Raw genomic sequence first — 19,237 nt, forward strand, 5'->3', positions numbered from 1 at the left:
TTATTGTAATTTAATATATTTGAGAAAAAAAATAAATCAAGGTATGTCAGAAAAGGAAAAACATAGTGTATGTAAGTGTAAGTTTTTGTAAGAATCTGGCAAAATGGGATAAATCAGAAACATGCATGCCGAACCCCTCCGATTTGACACTATAATTTCTATCAAGGATGCTTTCTCTTTTTAAAAAGACCATCATTTGATTTCTGCATCGCTTGATTTGCTCAGAACTTTTCAATAGAGTTTTTTTTTAAATAAAAATAGGTTTTGACAGTTTTCTGCTCGTAAAATGTTCATTTCCAGTGCATTTCAATGAAATTATAACTCGATGTACCAAAACAATATGAAAAATCTTGTCTTTTTTAGTGATTCTGATGGTGCAAATAGTTAAATTAATATTGCAAAACGGTGTTTTTTTTTCATAGTTTACCATGTGTCACCCATAGCCTGATTCTTACAGAGAGTGACACAATAATGTGAACCTCTCCTTAACAATAAAGAAAAACCGCGTCTATCTCTTCGATGAAGAACCACTGTTCTTTTCTCAACGGTATTTAAGCATAGACAGAATATGCTTATACGACCTGTATTCTCGATTCTCAATCAAACGATAATAAAAGAAAGCCACTTAGGTTAAGGCGCTCTAATCTTTTTTTATTATTATTTCTACAGTTTTTTTCATGATTTTATTGGTGTCTGTACTATAATCTCATTTCTAAGACAAGGATATATAGACTGATCATAGTTTCTTTCGATTTTTATACCGAAAATATCATGTGTAGCTTGTGGGTGCGAGTCAAGATATTCTACATAACAGTGATCCAATTAACCGAGGGTTGATACCTAAAATGATACAGATTTTGATGTCATGTCCATTATATCATATATTTTAACCATTCTTCAACTATGGACTTTGAAGTGGTGCAGCTTCATTTCTGTATACTTCGAAAAATGCGTTTGAGAACCACACCAGGCTTGGAAACATTGGGTAGCTTCGATGACTGAATATAGATCGAATCTTAGCTATTTTCAAGATAGGGTTCATAGCGCCAGAGTGTTTACGAAAATAACGTAATCAGCGTATTCGTAATTCGACCCAAAGACATTTCAGACCACAACCCACAATACTTACCAAAGCCGGACATTTAGGCCCATACATATTTCACACCACAACAATAGAAGAATGCATACGGACAATAAAACCGTATGTAATAAGAGATTTCACCATTTTGCAAGTTAATAACAGGGCTGACAAAAATTATAAAAGGACTTAAGTGTTTGAATTCATATGTTCCCTTGAGAGCGTTTAAGGTTTCACCTTCCTCAAATTATATGAAACAAAATAAAAGCAAAAAGTGGAGCTTACCAACGAATTCCAATATTGAAACCTGTGATGTTTAATTCATCGAGATCCAGGTATGAGGAAAATGAAATCTTATACTGCACCCAGTGTTAAACGACATTTAATCAAATGAGATGGGGAAAATTTCCAAATTTTAGGGACAAGACTATTCGAGCATTTTTTTTTATTAATAAACATTTATTTAATAAACAAAATTATATCCATGAAAACCTATGTTATTTCTCCAAATATTCTTATATTTTTTTTCACGGAGTTCTCATGCTTAACTCTAACAGCTGAGCAATTTGCATAATATGGTATTATACAGTGAAATAAATATGGCTGGAAAAGATAATGATTTTACGGTTGAAATAAGGGCATGTTGTAAAACGCAGGCGGTGTTAGGAATAAAAATGATTTTGGTAAAGTTTACGGCACATCTGCCCTACCTTATACGACAGTTTTACGTTGGTTTCATCTTCTTAAGTCAGGACGAGAGGCCATAAAAGACAAGCCAAGAACGGGACGGGCACTTTCCGCTTTTAGTGAAAAAGATGTGGATACTGTTAGAGAACTAATAGCTCAAGATGCATGATATACGGTTGAAAAGATACCCTTATATTCATGGATAAATTCGTTGGCAGTCTTTACATTTTGAAACAAAAACTCAGGTTTTGCAAGGTTTGTGCCAGATGGGTACCCGATTTACTCAGCAATGAACAAAAACTGAACCGAGTTAATTGTGCAAAAAAAAAAAAAACAAACAAAAACAAACAAACAAACAAACAAACCAAAAAAAAATACGAACACTGTGATCCTAATAGACTTGATGAAATCGTAACAGGAGATGAAACTTGGATTTATTTTTTTTAACCAAATTCAAAAGTAGAGAACAAGGTTTGGATCGGAGAAAATGGTAACCAGTCTCAAGTTGCAGGAAGAGGTAAGCCGGTAAGGAGAGTAATGTATACCCTATTTTTTATGCCAAGGGGAGCTGTAACAGTTGCTCAAATTCCTGTCCCGAAATGCTCAACTGTTACAGGAAACTTTTATGCTATAAAAGTTACACCGGAAGTGGTTAAACACTACAAAGCTGTCCGTCCATTGTTACAGAATATCTAAAGGTGCACAGGATTAAAACTTTGCTACAACCTACATACAGTCCAAATCTAGCACCCTGTACTTTTGGCAAAATCCATTCATCAAGAAAAAACTACGCTGGAGAAGATTTGAAAGCCGGTCGGTAGTCGCGATCGGAAGTGCTGTTTTTCGCTGTATGAACAGTATACATCAAGTGACTATTAAACAGCATTTGAAAGGTGAATTATCAGACTTAAAAAGTGTGTAGATGTGTCAGGGGAATACTTTGAAGCACTTTAAAAATAAAAATGCGATTTGAAATTTGTGTTCATGTATTATGAGTCAATAATTAAAACTTAGCAAATGCCCCTCGTAAGATTTACATTTACACCTAGGTCTCGGTATCTTTCAAAACTTAAATTCTGCTTTCTTATTGACTTTTATCTTAGTAGTCAGATCTTTCTTCATAAGTTCATAAGTTCTAACGCCAGGCTCTTTGTGCGCTGTTTGCATTATGATATGAAGAAAAAATTGTGTACAAAAAGATGTCGGAAATCCCGAAATAAAACCATTTTTACATCGTTACGCTAGAGGTTAAAATGTTGAACAGTAATAATTTCATCACTAAAAACGTTACGCGATTTATAGTACTATATTGTTGCCTATTGGGATGCACATTCTGTAATTCGTTTAAAAATTTATGAATCTGTTCCCAAATATTTGAATTGAAACACGATCCGTGCCCAATAGCCATCTTGCCAACAAAAATTCAACATTTTATTAATTAAAATGCATGTAGATCAAGCACGGGGACGTTTTCTGTAGAATCCACATTGCAGATATGAAAAAACCTTGACATTTTGTAAAGTAGAAAATAAAAATGCCGAAGTATTGAATTCATCTTGATTTATATTACTGGAAATAAAGGACTTAACATAAGGTAGACATGATGCTATAAAGGCTGAAGTTTTATTCTCTGTAAGAATCAGGCAGTGGGTGAAACGATATGAAATTACCACAATTTTGAACGTGTAATTTGACTATTTGCACCATCAGAATCCAGGGAAAAAACAGATTTGCGGTATCTCTTTCGTAAATTGAATTATAATCTCAAGGGTAAATTACTGTTTCAAAAATTTAATTTTTCTAACATTCTACTGAAAAAATTCTGAACAAATCCAGTGAAGCAGAGATCAAATAATGGTCTTTTTATACAGATATTTCATCGTTTAGTGAAATTATATTGTCAGATCGGTCGGTTTTTTGAGATGCATGTTTCTGATTTTTCCAATTTTGCCTGATTCCTACCAATTCTTGTTGATTATATTAATGCAACTAGCTAATACGACCACTTGAATCCGAATGCAAGCGAATTTTGGCCCAGCAGTGACTTTGACCAAACTCAAAATTTAAGGACAGCAAAACTGATAAGTTCCTAATGTTTGTCATTTGATATTTGCAATTATAGTTTCCTTTATTTTAATTAAAAATCAAAACAAAAATAAAGTTCATATAAATAATTCTGTAAAACATTTCTTTTTTTTTTGTCAAAGTATTTGACAGCCTTAACTTTATGTACATTTACAATGTGTTGGTGGGCAGAAATTTGCTCTGCAGTTAATGTTACACCACCTCCGCATTCCAGGAGTCTTTTGCCAAACTAATGTCGGCTCACACTTCTTCCCAAGGTATAGATTCTTTGCTGGTTTGTTAATATTTTGATTTGATTTGCCTGACGAACTTGTTATCATCGACTTTATAGTTGTGGGCATGGTAGTGGTTGTAGTTGTTGTAGTGGGTGTGTTTGTTGTAGTAGGCGTGGTTGTAGTAGGCGTGGTTGTTGTAGTAGACGTGGTTGTTGTAGTAGGTGTGGTTGTTGTAGTAGATGTGGTCGTTGTAGTTGGTGTGGTCGTTGTCGTTGTTGTCGTTGAAGTCGTTGTTGGTGGTGGTGGAGGTTGTGTGGTTTTCACTACTGAAGATTGTGTTGTTTGTACAACACTACCATTAGAATCCTCTATTGCAATATCTGCACAACCATAGAATTCTTCCTGAGGACCACATCCGATACATCCTGTTCCATTTACTGATCTTCCCCAGCTATTCCCTGTAAACATTTTTGCAGTACTTATGTTAAACCAGTTGTGATAATACCAAAATAAAATGGGAAGCCCCACAATAACTTTCTTTGTTTTGTTCTGCTCCTGCTTTGTTTGTTTGTTGGCTTTTTGTATATTACGCAATACGAAAAACAACCATTAAAGTTGTGAATAATATCTATTTCAATGTGTACATAAGGACGTCGTTTTGCTAAGAATCAACACTTGTTGTCTTTATATCTGACATACCATAATGAAATATTGCAATTTAGTTTAATGCGAGATAATGCGAGTTGTTCACATAACATCGAGTGAATGAAGTAATTCGACATTTCAAGTTTTCATGGTTTACTTAAAACTATATGTGTAAATGAAATAAAAAAAATACTTTTTTTAACGAAAGAAATAAAAAATAAATATATGATGAACTTGCCAACATGCCATTTCCACTGCAAAACACACTGTGTACACGTAAGTCCTGTTGGCAATAACCAAGTTTTAGTTCGCATTCCTACGATACTGTCAATATAATCCCTGAAATAATACAACATGACATGCATGTAGCTAAGTTGTGTCTTTCAAATTAAAGAGAAAAAAACATCACAACACAAACTGCCTTGAGTACAACATGAGGAAAAAATGAAAAATAAAAGAACCCAAATACATATTGGGACATACATTTACAATTATACTATCATGATTTGTTCATAAACCTAATGAGATGTATGTCAATTCAAGAAGAGGCTTTTCATATTTTTCAATTTGAAGAAATTTTGCAGATGTCTTCTTCTTCTTATTTGACTCTGCGCACACCATCAATCTTGACGATTATATGCCGTGCATGCGTCAGTTTTAATTTACAAAACATAATTTGACAAAGTATTTACTAGTTCAATACAATGTTTTGATTAATTAGAGTTAAAACTATATACAATGTTTTTATTTTACTGTTGAAGAGGCTTTCGCGAACTAGTTTGCTGTTTGAGGCTCTATAGGGTTGTGCAGTGTACAATAGTTGCCGGTAAGATGTCCCACTGTGTTATTGTTCTTGGATAAAAGGAGTATTTAATTAGTAAGTCTCTTTCTGTGTTTGGATGTGCATGAGGGAGAAAATGTGTGTATGTTGTCTGGTACGGGCGTCTGATGGAATGAGCAGGTTTGTAGGGTAAATAGCTACTAAGCGATGAATTAAAAGAACATTAATATGAGGCAGGTGTCAAGTTGAATATAAATGTAAAGATATATTTAAAAATCATCTTGTCGCTATTGTCGGGTTTCTAGACATCTTGAAGGCTATTGTGACCTCTATACGCTTCTTGACACTTCTTGTCGCTAATTAGTGAGACCGGTATTACTTATTAATAGTGCGGATTTTTTGCTAAAACCAGAAAGGCCTAATCTTATGGCATGCCAGAAACGAAAAAAAAGTGCCTGAATTTAAATGATTTTTGAATACCATATAATAAACGCTTTCTAGTGAGGAAGATACGAAAATACAGAACTTTGTATGTGAAGCTCCGAAAGGAAGAATTTCCTGTCAGACTGAAATCAGGCTCTCAGCGCTTCCAAGCTATGACTTTACATTGCATTAAATACCGTTATGAGGACAAATCATTTGAACGTTTGTATTCAGCATTTTACATCAATCTCATGTAAGGATCAAAGTAACTTGGATTGATTTCATTCTGTTTCAAACTAAAGCTTGAAAGACTTTGATGAAATTGAATATGATACAAACATCACTGATATCAAGAATTTTGTCCCTAACCCCAGGTCTACCTCCTTAAATCATACTGTTTACTTCATTCATTTCGTGTAACAGTTTGAAAATACGATTTACATAAATTCAATAATAAATAAGTAAAATAGGCTTAAACGTGTACCTTATTAGGATCTGAGATTTCTTACACGAGTGTTGAAAATCCGTTTCTGCGCAAGAGGCGCAGAGGAAAAGGTTAAAAAAGACGACTATCTTTTCGCATGGGTTGAAGAAATGTGAGTTTTAATTAGCATGAACGTATGTACCTATTTCTCCAGAAATCATATTTTTTCAGAATACCGTCATCATTACTGTTTATTGTCGTTGTGACCTTACGTTGAAAAATAACAAATCGCCTGTAACGTCACCAAGGCCCTTATTTCATTATTATTATCTTTTTTTTTGTTGCATATACGCGGGTGGAGAAGAAATCGCAATATTTTGTCTAACATGGGTTGTCTTTCCTAAACTAAAACGCCCATTTATGAAAGAATGAATAATTCTTTCTTAATAAAAAAAAGTGTTTGGATAAGTGAACAAAAACCGTTTACGCCTGTGATATTGTCCTCCAAATTTACTCACTTTATATAAGTATAATAAGTTTTTTCCTGAATCCAAAAATTGTTTTAAGCAAACTCGTATGAGTGATTTCCCAAATTTAAATTTTAAATATATATATTTATGTAATATTGTTACTGTTGACTTTCAGAAGATAATTTTTTTTTCATAGAACTCTCATGGTGACTTGTTTTACTTTATGGCTGTTCATAAGCCTGAAAATTTTAAGGTTATGAGATATTTCAAAGCACAATGAATTAAGAGGTTTACTTTGCACATCAAAAGTATTAGGGCAAATAATTATTTAAAAAATACTATCAAAACGCGTAAGATAGAAGAAATTTAAACCTGATGCCATTAAAACTAAACAGTCCCCACTTTTCGTGAATTCCATTCAGTTAAATCGGGAAGGTTTTTTTGGATAAACGATTGTCAACTGCAACGTTATAATTCATATATAAAGGTAAGTAATCAACCCAATTATTTTTCATATAAATCTGATTTATTTATTACCACTCACTTAATAATGTTTTATAGTAGGGAAACTGGAGGATTAAGCATTTTATTATCATTTGATTCATGTTAAAACAGATACATGTAACCGGATCGGATTGGTGCGTTTCAAAGTTTGGATTTCTTTTGCGTATATTTTAAACAATGACATGATAATTTTCAGCTTAATAAAATGATATTTAGAATAACAGAGTCTTTTTTAGAAATTATAGTTTATAGTTTATTCACTTATCAATATAATCATCTTATATCATGATAAGTTTTCAAGACGAGAGATTTGTACCTTCCCCTATTATGTAAATTTCAGCAAACGTGCTAACGTTATACTTATTTAATTTCCCATGACACTGAATTTTCTATGAATATCGAAATTATTTGTCTACCAGGAAACTGTCAGAATGTTGAAATTCCAAATAAGTTTCTTATAATAAAATAACTTCTGTAATATGTTAATGAAGTCAGAATTTAAGTAGCACTCCAGCTAAGAATCATGCAAAATGTGATTCTTGGGTAAAAGGTCTACATATTTTTATTTTTGATATTTTGTTTGAATTGCCACTGTAAACAGAAATTAACATTCAGTTTTTCATATAACCCGTGTTCTTAGGAGATAAAAATCATATAGAATACACTGTAGATTTCAAAATTAAGGGAGATAACTCTGTATATGACACCCAAATACAATAGAATCTATTGGATTTTCAATGTTGATTATCTCCTAAGAGCAGGCAGATTTGAATGAATAATTACACATTTCATAGTATAGACCCATAAAACAACTTAATTACAAAAATAAAAATATGTAGCCTTTTTGGGGTGTATCACATTTTTCAGATTTTGCATGATTCTTAAAAAGACAGTTACTTAACATGCAAATAGTTTCTTGCTGGACACAACTTGGGAATTACAGAATATCGCAGACTAAATGGTGAGTTCATAAGGTACATTTCTACGCATTACACACAAATAAGAAGAATAAAATTATAAGTATTCTCTTTTCCTACAAGATGTATATGTACACGAAACATACGCACACGATATCAACAAAATAAACATCCAGAGCACGAATTAAGATCAACAGTCATAGTTTTATAAATTAATATTAACGTGACAATTTTCCTTTCCTCTTTCTTCTACCCCGGACTTGACTTTTTATGAGCAACTCGGCGGGTGTTCCTAGAAAAGCAGAGGACGCTTACCCTACCGGTGCACCTGGTCCATGCTCCCAGTTTTTAGTGGTCCGAGTTGCTCATTTGCTTTTGTTACTATGATGTATTATTTTAGTTACTTTATGTTCTTTGTCGTGTGTGTCTGTTTTCCATGTCTGGTCTTTGTCCCTTGATTTCATTCTTTTGACTTCCGCTAGAATCTTGGTTCCCTTGTTTACTCTTCCAAAAGCTCTTGTTTTCATCATGATTGATTTTAGTGTCCATTCCCAAAAGACCGCAAACTATCATAGAACGTCTCCCCCCAACATCTTACTTCATTTCAAGAAGTGGGAGGAACTGCTCCTATTTCGAAACACAATAGTTCATTCCCCCTTCTATATGAATTTTGTATTATTCGTTTTTATGTGTGTATCTGTATAATGTTATGCGACATATAGTCGTCTTATATATTTTTTGTTTTTCTTTTTTTTATTTCTCAGATTTCTCCTTGTTTGCAGCTATGGTATTGCATCTCTCTGTCTTTATTAAGGATGCTCGCTGCTTGTTTAAAAATAGCAAGGGTTTCGAAGAGTTGTCAAATCCTTTAAGATCTTTTTGTCAAATCCTTTAAGATCTTTTTGTCAAATCCTTTAAGATCTTTTACGTTAGAACAAAATAAACAGAAAAAAATGATGGGGCAGTGCTCGTTTTTTAGATATAATTATCAGCATTTGAAATTTTAGCGGAAAATTTTTTCTCTTGACTTTTTTTAGGTTTTGTATTAGTAGGTTACAAGGATTTCAAAAAACACTTCTATAATAACATTTTATGATGTGTTAAGAAATGATCAAAAATGGGGGTTATTGGGCAACAAAATTATTCAATATAAACAAGAGAAGTCCGAAAAATTACAAAAATGACTGAACATAAGCTGCCAACATCCTTAACGACTCCTATTCTTTATATCACTTTCGATACCTCTCCATCGGGTCCAAACAAAAAAGGTTAATCGTTTCTACGTTATTTTACCATTTTCACATCAAAACATATGTCAGTGTCAGTAGCATAGCTTATAATAGGTTATGTAAGTCTCGTTCTAGTATCATTTTCTTTACCGGAATTTCCGATGTATAACGTATTGAAAACCGAAGACCGACCTGGATTTTATTGTTTACTTACGGGTACTCGAAACGCTGTATAACAATGCAAAAATCTTTAATTTTACGTTTTTTTCTTACTACATTTATCATGTAGAAATAGTAATGTGTCATTTTATCAGTATTTTTTACACAGGAAGATTTTGCCCTAAACACTGAACTCAACGCTCTCTAAATGACAAATCTCTATGCTTTTGAATAGTAGATTAGGACCCATTCTCGTGAAATCACGGGGTCACATGACGAGACTTACATACCCTATTTGTGGATTGTACATTCTTTATTTCCTATATAATTATCCCATCAGCACAACGAGTGTGATATCCGGAGACTGATAAAACATGATAGAAATTTTAAATCTACAATGATGGGATCAATTTATTTGTGATAAAGTTTTGATTAATGATACAGATTTCCAGTAGGTGTGCCATCACCCGAGAACTGTTGCCGAGTTTAAACATTCTGAACATGTGTTTATTGCTATTTCTTACAGTTTCAGATAATGGAAATCTAGGTAAAGGGCTTTTTATATTGAAATTTCATATACCATACCTTGTACCACTCCCATCAGCTAATTGAAGTAAATTTTGATCTAGACAGCTCTGTGTGACAGGTTTCTTTACATTGTTATTTGGACACAATCTAAACTCAAACCATCCCCTATGATTGGCTGTGACATCCACTGATATCTTTATAGGCTGTCCCTTTTTGTATTTGGCTGAGATAATTCCTGTAGCATATTTACCACCAGCCTCATTTTCTCGTTTTTGATCGTATGGGTCGCCACAAATACCACACTTTCCTCCATTTTTACCCCACTGGTACTGAAATGATAACAGGAACCAAGATAAAAATTGCCTTTTATATATTCAATTACTTTAATATTCTACAATTCAAAGGATTTTATCTTGACCCTGGAAAATGGCGTAGAAAAAAAAATAGAAGACAAAAAGAAACTGGAAGAAATTGAATAATAACATTTTATCATAAAGTTGGACAATTGAATCTATGAACAGATAAAGACAAATGCTACTAACATTCACGTTTTGTTCAAAACTTTTGAAGTCTTAATAGGGATCAGGCTGTAGATAAAGCATGGTAAAAATTCACCATTTTGAAAGTTCTATTTGACTATTTGCACCATTAGGATGAAGGAAAAAAGACAAGATTTTCCATATCATTTTGGTAAACTGAGGTATAACTTCATTGAAATGCACTGAAAATGAACATTTCAAGGGCAGATAACTCTGACAAAACCTCGTTTTTCTGACATTCTATTGAAAATTTTTTGAGATAATCCAGTGATGCACGGATAAAAATGGTCTTTTTAAAAAGAGAAAGGATCCTTGAGTGAAATTATATATTGTCTGTAAATAACTAGTGACCAATTTCTCCTAATAAACATATAAATGTTATGTTATCAGTGCTTGAAGAGTAAAGTGGTCAAAACAACCTGATGCTGTTCTTCATTACTGTTCTAAAAATAGGTAAAGTTATCTATAGTTTCGAATTAAAGTCATCACACACATATTAACCGCCCTTTTCAAGTGTTTTGCGTCATGAATTCCCCTTTTTATTAATATATTGCATAAAAAAATGGTCAAAAATGACTTTTCTTCTTTTAATCAATGACTAACCCACTGAAATACGTGTCCATTAAGGAAAGTTTGATTGACATTTGAGGAATTAAGTGTATGTATTTGTACGAATCAGGCAAATTGGGAAAAATCAGAAACATGCATGTCAAAAACCCACCAATCTGACAATGTAATATCACTCAAGGGTACTTTCTCTATTTGAAAAGACCATTATTTGATCTCTGCATCACTGGCTTTGCTCAGAAATTTTTCAATAGAATCTTAGCAAAATGAGGAGGTTTTTGACATAGTTATCTGCCCTTGAAATGTTCATTTTCAGTGCATTTCAATGAAATTGTAACTCAATGGTCCAGCATGATATGGAAAATCTTGTATGTTTTCCTTGATTCTGACGGTGCAAATAGCCAAATTACACTATCTAATTGATGTTTTTTTTCATACCATGTTTCACCTACCTCCTGATTCTTACAAGGACTGACACTTAATTTACAATTTGTGTCCACCTATCTGCTGTATCAACAATCCTTTTTGTTTAACACTATCGACATGTATTAATACTGACCGATAAACTTCATAAATTTTGAAAATGTACTGTTAAGATTTTTCAACGACAGAAAAATATCAGTGAAATATGGTACATTAGGTTTTAAAATTTATATAGGTATTTAGAATTAATGAGAATTGAAATAGCATTTATCAATTTTTTATAAACTATTTAAGATATATAAGAAATAATAATGTTAAAGATGAATAAGTACAGAAATAGGTTTCAGACAATATTGCTCGTGAAATAGTAATGATTATAATAATAAAAAGATAATATCAATAATAATAATCATTATCTGAAATTTATTATAATTATAAGACCTTAAACAAAAAGACGATTCAGAAGTTGTTTTATTCTTTTTGGGATAAAAAGGACTAGCCCAAATCTACCATCATAAAGCAGACTGAAAGAAACTTGACAGAGAACCATGACCATTTAGTTACATAATGTGGGAAAGACCTGGGATAAATGTGGAGAATATCACCAAAGACCGAGAGGCCTGTGATTCCATGGTAACGGTCTTATGCACCTCAAAGCACCAAGAGTATAAGTTTGTAAGTTAGATTTTGATTGATGACTAAGGTAGTCTGACAAGCATAATATCTACAAGTAACAACAAAATATAAAGTGAGAATGTAAAGGTTAAATCCTGTAGAAATCTTTTTGTTAAGTTTGGCGGTTGAATTTCTGTCAATGCGATCTGTTATACGAAAACCAATTTGCAGAGATCAGATGTATTTACCCAGTGCATCTTTTGTTAAAATTGCATATTTTCAGTGATCAGTTTAATTTGTCTTTGTTTAGCCCGTTAAAATAGTTTATTATAAAACAGTTACTCAGTCAGTCCTGTTTGATAAACATTGCCATTCACATTAAGTTGAAACTCGTGTAAATTATTTTGTTTGTATTGTCGGTTTTAAAATACTGCATTTTATTTAATCTTGTTGCTAGACCAAACCCTTCATTATGATATTTTATCTTTGCTCTTGAATTAAGACGTAAGCATTACTTAAAACCCATGTTGTTTTGTCGTTTAAAAATTCGGTTTAAAATGTTCCTTTCAACCTAATGCTTCTTTTGTATGCTAAACACTTTTACTATACAGAAATGCAGTAAAACACATAGTCTAATGCAATTTTGTATTGTACTTTACTTAATTAAATCGGGCTTTCATAGTTATATATATATATATATTTTCATTCAAAGTTCACCATGACGTATACATGATTAGGCTGATTTTTGTCTTTTATGAAATATTTTAAGGAAGACAACTGCTTTAAATATTTTGAGCCAAAACTATTATTTAGAATTGTTAAGAAACTTTTACAAAAATGGAAAAAAAACATATCAGTAATACTGATTTTGAAAAAAATAAGAAATACTATCCGTAAATTTTAAAGGTCAAATGTGATAAATACGTTTAATACATGCGCCGACAAAGAGGTCAGAGTGACTGTAAACATCGAAACAAGTGTTTCCTTTCGACGAGACTCAATATATATTTTTATCGCTATTTTAAAAAAAATCCCTTTGATCTTGCTATACGACAATTTTCAATCTCACGCCAGTCGAGTGAGAATCAAAAATTATCGTATAGCTGCACAACATACGTGACGTCACTTAGCACTTCCGCGAAACGTAGTCCTGAAAGGAAACTTTGCAGCACTTATACAACTTACATATGTAGATTAGGAAAACTGACAATACAAGAAAACTAATACCTTACACTTCAGCAAAACATCGAAAATCATATTATTTAATATTATTTCAACTCGCGAGGGATAAGGAAGAGAAACTCTCTCTCTCTCTCGTTGAAAAATGTTAAATAACCTTATACTAATGATTCGCTGTTATTACGTTAAACCTTTGAAACGCGCGGACTATTCGTAGATTTCGAAAAGAATACGGCTTAGTAAGCATGCATTATCAATAAATAAATTCAAAAAAGGAAAAACCGAACAAATGCAATTAAAATACAAATAAAAATCCTGAAGGGCCCAAGTGTTTGACCTTACGGCCTTCATCATGTCCGAATAATTGCACTAAACGGAAGGAGACGAGAAAACCAACATGGGAGATTAAAATTCGTAAATTTTCCCTACAAAATATTTAAATCTAGGTAATACAACGCGTTCTTTCAACTATACTTCTGAAAGATAACAGCGTGCAGGCACATCTCTGCTACATGAAAAATATAAGCCAATGCAAAAATGGGATATTGAATTTTCATGTAACATTGGTGGTCTTGAATGAAGTATTTTCATTCTATCGCAAGTACAGTTCATGACCAGTACTTAATACTCAATGTGGCTAAATATTTTTAGTCACGGTTAACATCTCAAAACAGACTCTCTAATGTAATTCATTTGTAAGTTTATTCACATCTCGAGAGCGAAATGGATAAAAAATTGCACCAAATATTTCTGCTTAAACAAAATTCTTAGGTAGTACTTAATCCTTAAATTTGTGTATGATTTCCCGATAAAGCTTAAGTGCTTAATACGATACTCTTACGTTGTCAAAATAATATTGTATGTTTCAAGTATTTATTTGAGCTTTGTCATCGTAAGACCTAGTCATTGAAATGGTGAAAGGAATTAACTCAATTCACCGAATTCGGACTCTAGATTATTAAACATTTTGCAAAAGACGAACCAGGCATTGATATTAATTTCAATATTTTAGAATTTATTGGTGTAAAAATCTAAACTTTCACTCATAAAACAGTCAGTAAGCTGGGGAAAAACAGTGTTTTATCCGTATAATTTCAGTCACCAAATAGATGAAAATGTGTTCTTAGTTTTTCTTTTCGGAGAGACTCCTTTAGTATGAGTGACAATGAAAATGGCGGCATCCAGTCGACAACATAAAATGTAGATAGAGACTACTGTTATACATATATTATTTTAAATTGCCGAAACCTTTTGCACCTCTGATCGCTCTACATTTTTTTGTCGAAGCAATCGTATGATTGTTAACTGTAGTTACAACATGTACATGGGATTTACACAGTTGTAAAAAGTGTCACAGCGGAGTTTGTAGAAGTTGAACAACCAATCAAAATACATAACACAGACACATTTTGTGGAAGTTGAAAACAAATCAAAATACACAACACAGACACATGCTAATAAGCTTTGAATTTTATATATTTAACTGATGATATTTCTAATATAAAGCTGTTTTTCTTTTAAATTAAGGATTGATCGAAAATGTGCCTTAAAATAAAAGCAGTCCTTATTGTCGGTTATTAGATATTCACAAAAGAAAACTCGAAGAAACTTGTAGAAAAAATATAATTATTCCAATTACTTCACAGTAAAGATTTCAAATGGTATATTGAAACAAAAAAAGTTATAAATAGTACTATTAGTTTTTGTAATTCAAGAAACCATGTTTTCTTTTCACGCATGCCCAATTAGGTTTCGACTTAAATACTTCGCATGTTAGACTATAATATCCCCGAGCCCTTTTTAAGTGTTTTCTGTGTTGTAAGGTGATAGGGTAATGTTATTGATTTGAAACTTTATATTTCGATTGGGTATAATGTTTTCACATTTTTTTCTAGTTGCCAACTCGGCCTTTCTGTATAGACAAGCTTATAAGGAATATGCAGACAGAAAAATGCCACGTTTTTTATGATTTTATTACATAGATAGCAGTGTCTTAGTGAATGTTCCCAGTGTAATAAATTTCGATAATTAATTCGGTAATTTCACTCTCGCACTTTCTCCCGCCAAAACGTCACAACTTTTATAACAATCCGCCAATCACAGAATTCTAAAAATCATATTGAAAATATCGATAAATTATGAAGAAAATCTATTCAATAAATAGGATAATCAATTGGTTATCGCGAATAACCAAAACATCATCACTCGTCATAAGAACGATTGAGGATTTAACTTGTGTGCGGAACAAGTTCCGCACTCATTAAATCTAGACGTTCATCGGTACTCGTGACAATATTTTTGGTTATTCACTCTAACCAATTAATTATCTTCTTCTTCGCCGCCGGTCGGCGAAATTTAAGTTTTGGAAGATTATCATCAATTTTGGTCAGACAAATGGTTGACTTTGTATATTAGACGTGGGAGTGAAAATGATAAAAACAGATTTATGAATCAAAATATCGAAATTAAATCCATCAAAAGACGAGAAAAAAAATACAAATCGGGAAGCTCTTGAAACACAAAGATCAAACTGAATCATATGTTTTTGAATGAGTCTAAGATACGCGTTTTAACTATGTTAACCATTCCGAAGGCAGCAGTATTTCTGAACTTGATTCAATAAAAGTTTCTGGTTTTTTTTTATCAAATCTTGTCATACGAGCCCTTTTTGGTTTGTAAGCTACATTTAGTGTTATTTTGTTAATTCAGTTCGGATAAGCGTGCAATGAAAATGTAGTAACAAAAGCATAATAAAAAAAATAAATTCATTTTGTGAACAGAAAAATAATCAACGTTTCGTATATTGGATTACACTTTAACTTAGAAAAATTGAATTAGGTTAATTTCCGTGAATAATACAGCCGAAAGGATGTTCGCTGGTCTGTTTAAAAATGACAAGGATTTCAAAGGATTGTGCAGGCTTTCCAGATCTTTCAAGCTAGAACAATATAAGATTGAAAAAACATAGATGAGCCAGTGATTTCGTTTTTGAGATGTAAGCATTTGATGGGGAAAGGATTTCTCTAGATTTTCTATAGGTGTGTGTATCTACATGTATCAATAACACTGAAGAAATAACAAGGATGTCATAAAAATTTCCCAAATAGCATCATAAGGTGTGTTCAGAAATTATGAAAAGAAAAATGGGGGGTGGGGTGTCACTGGTGAAAAAAATGTTAATATTATGAAATGGATTAAATCCGAGAAGTTCGAAAATATGATAAAAATGACCGAACAAGAGCAGCGATTGGCAAACATTCTTACGATTTACAACGTTCATGAGATTGGTATTCTATCTATACAAAATTATGTATGCTTGATACTGAATTAGTTTAAAGCGTGTCGTACAGGGCATTTTTTTAATTTGATCTGCTCCTCCCTCTGGTCTGTCGCAAAAACAAAATGACCGAAGAAAACGATCTTTTCAAACATTAGCTATGATGGTCGACAGAAAAAAAGTTAATTTGAAAAGTAAAATGACTTCATGTTTATCTTTTGTGGAAGTGGTTGTTATCAAATTTAGATTTTCATTTCGATAATCACTCAGGTTACCGTCTAATGATCTCTTTTGCAACAAATAAACTAATTTATGTGTTTTTATAGTGAATATCTAGGCTGCATGATTAAGCTATAACATTGTCAAACAAAATCAAAGCAAGGTGGTGAGATAGTGAGAAAACTTTTGATCACCTCTTGATCACCTTTTGATGTGATGAAATTAACACTAGAAGCGTTTAGTTCTATAATGAGATATCGTAATGTAGAAACTTTGGAATGGTTATACTTCCCTCTTCCTCACTTATACATCGCGATATACAGTCTTTTATCCACACATGTCGCAGTCAGTGGGTATTCTTGTGGTATGAACAAAACTTTATCTGGTTTAGCAACATGAACAAGTGTGTAAAAGCCCTTGTGAAAGAATACTAGTATTTACGTACAAATTGTTGTTATTTAAATTTATCAAAATACAAAGAATAAAAACCAACAACATTACAACTGCAAGTAAATAAATAAAGATTCATAATGAAACATATATATATATATATATTTGTTTTCAGTTAAAACTAAACAGATTTATTGAATCATAAGATGATCGCATAAAATATGAGAATATCAACAAATATGAAACGATATATGTATATATAAAAAAAATGTTGAGCAGAATATAATACCAAAACGAGACGACTTTTTTTAATTAAAATTTTTTAGAAAGTTTATTATCCACATATATAATATGCAACAGTATAAACTAAAAATAGTGTTTTCTCGTTTTCAAATTTATTTTGTTCGAAAATGCAAAAATACGAAACAAAGGAAACATATAATTAAAATTCATTTCATGACAAAGAATAATTAATCTTCAATAAATTAAGAGGAATTTTATTACGTATTTCTTAATCATATCGATCACTTAGAAATAAAAATAAGATATTTATAGAATATAACATATTTTAAATTAACTTATTGACCGCTAAGTATAATTAGGATATTTAAATTGATAACTTACAGAGTAGCCTCCACAAGACAACTGATTATCATTGTAATTAGGTGGAGTCTTGAATCCTCGTCTGAACATGGACGATCTTGATGGGGGGTCCCATAGTCTGCCGTGTCCCTTCACAAAACTAACGGCACATAATAAACAAAAAATTCCTTTCAACATGTTACTTATTCTTGACTTTGTAAATGTAAACTGTTGTTAACATGCACCCGATTCGGTTTAAATATACATCGAGACCCCGCCTTATCTCATTACTCAAGTTTTTTTATCTATAAACGCGATCATTTCTACATGATTTTATTAATTTTATACATTTCTCTATTAACCAATTGTTTGAATTATCATAAAACAAACAATTCACCAATAATAGCGGATATAATGTTTGTTTAATATTGGTTTAAGATAATTTTCACATACCTTAAGAAGCTAGATAATATGATTTTGGAAAGATTGTATACCGTAAGTGGGTTTGGAGTAGGAAAAAGATGCAATAGAAATTAAAAAAAAAATTAAATTTTAAATTAAATTTAAAACAATATTTTGCACTTACAAGTTTCTAGAGTTTAAACAAAAGATTGTTTACCGGCATAAAAATTAAATCATTTTAAAAAAAAATGGACGTGACAAACCAAATTGGCTTTCCTCCTATGTTTTGTTGTTTTTTGTTTTGTTTCTGGCTTTGTTATGTTTTGTTGTTTAATTTAGTTTGTATGTTTAGTGCTCCGGTGGTGTAATAAATATTTTGCCACATTTATTTTGGACTTGAGTTGATTATGAAATGGATAAGTGTTCAGTAATTTTATTGTTACCTATACAGCATTTGCCTTGTTGCAGTTGTTTTTAGAATGTTTTTGTTTAGGTATAAGGAATAAAAAAAGTACCTTATCAGTACTCATAGCCAAAGAGAAGTTTACACAACCACTGCTGTAATGATAGACATAGAAGAATGATTTATAAACTCTTTTTTATCTTTGAGTTGTACATTTTGTTAGTTTAACCTCAATTGATAATAGAAGTTGTTTTTTTTATATTTTGAGTATATATATATATATATTTGTTTGAATATCAGATATAATAGTGTAATCAACGGAAATTAAACTTCGCGTTACAAGCCATTTACACATTAATTCAGAATAAAAATCAATCGTCTAAATCTTTCATTAAATTTATGATTAAGTACCAATCCATATAAATTCAGGCACTGCCCATGATACAGTTGATTCGTGGTGTAGAAAAAAAACAACCGAACAAACAAATCGTTCGGT

General features: G+C 31.9%; 1 protein-coding gene across 1 annotated transcript; it reads right to left on the minus strand.

The window, feature by feature from the left end:
* Window positions 1–3,860: 3,860 nt before the first annotated feature.
* On the minus strand, window positions 3,861–18,186 carry LOC148601704 (uncharacterized). Its single transcript, XM_088555342.1, has 4 exons — window positions 17,979–18,186; window positions 10,203–10,474; window positions 4,949–5,049; window positions 3,861–4,523 (listed from the first exon to the last, which is right to left on the minus strand). The coding sequence occupies exons 1-4, from the start codon at window positions 18,132–18,134 to the stop codon at window positions 3,991–3,993; spliced, it is 1,062 nt and encodes a 353-aa protein (XP_088411468.1). The 5' UTR covers window positions 18,135–18,186; the 3' UTR covers window positions 3,861–3,990.
* Window positions 18,187–19,237: the final 1,051 nt, after the last annotated feature.

The sequence above is a fragment of the Perna viridis genome, chromosome 12 (genome assembly GCF_037379345.1).
Source record: "Perna viridis isolate PV_CMFRI_1.1 ecotype Kerala chromosome 12, ASM3737934v1, whole genome shotgun sequence".
Classification (NCBI taxonomy): Eukaryota; Metazoa; Mollusca; class Bivalvia; order Mytilida; family Mytilidae; genus Perna; species Perna viridis.

What these genes read in the sequence shown, in the direction of transcription:
- LOC148601704 (XM_088555342.1), bottom strand. Translation starts at nt 18,134, where the DNA reads ATGTTGAAAGGAATTTTTTGTTTATTATGTGCCGTTAGTTTTGTGAAG. An exon ending in TGTCTTGTGGAGGCTACTCT is followed by an intron (nt 10,475 to 17,978) that starts GTAAGTTATCAA and finishes TTATCATTTCAG; the next exon opens with TACCAGTGGGGTAAAAATGG. An exon ending in GCAGTGGAAATGGCATGTTG is followed by an intron (nt 4,524 to 4,948) that starts GCAAGTTCATCA and finishes AAATGTTTACAG; the next exon opens with GGAATAGCTGGGGAAGATCA.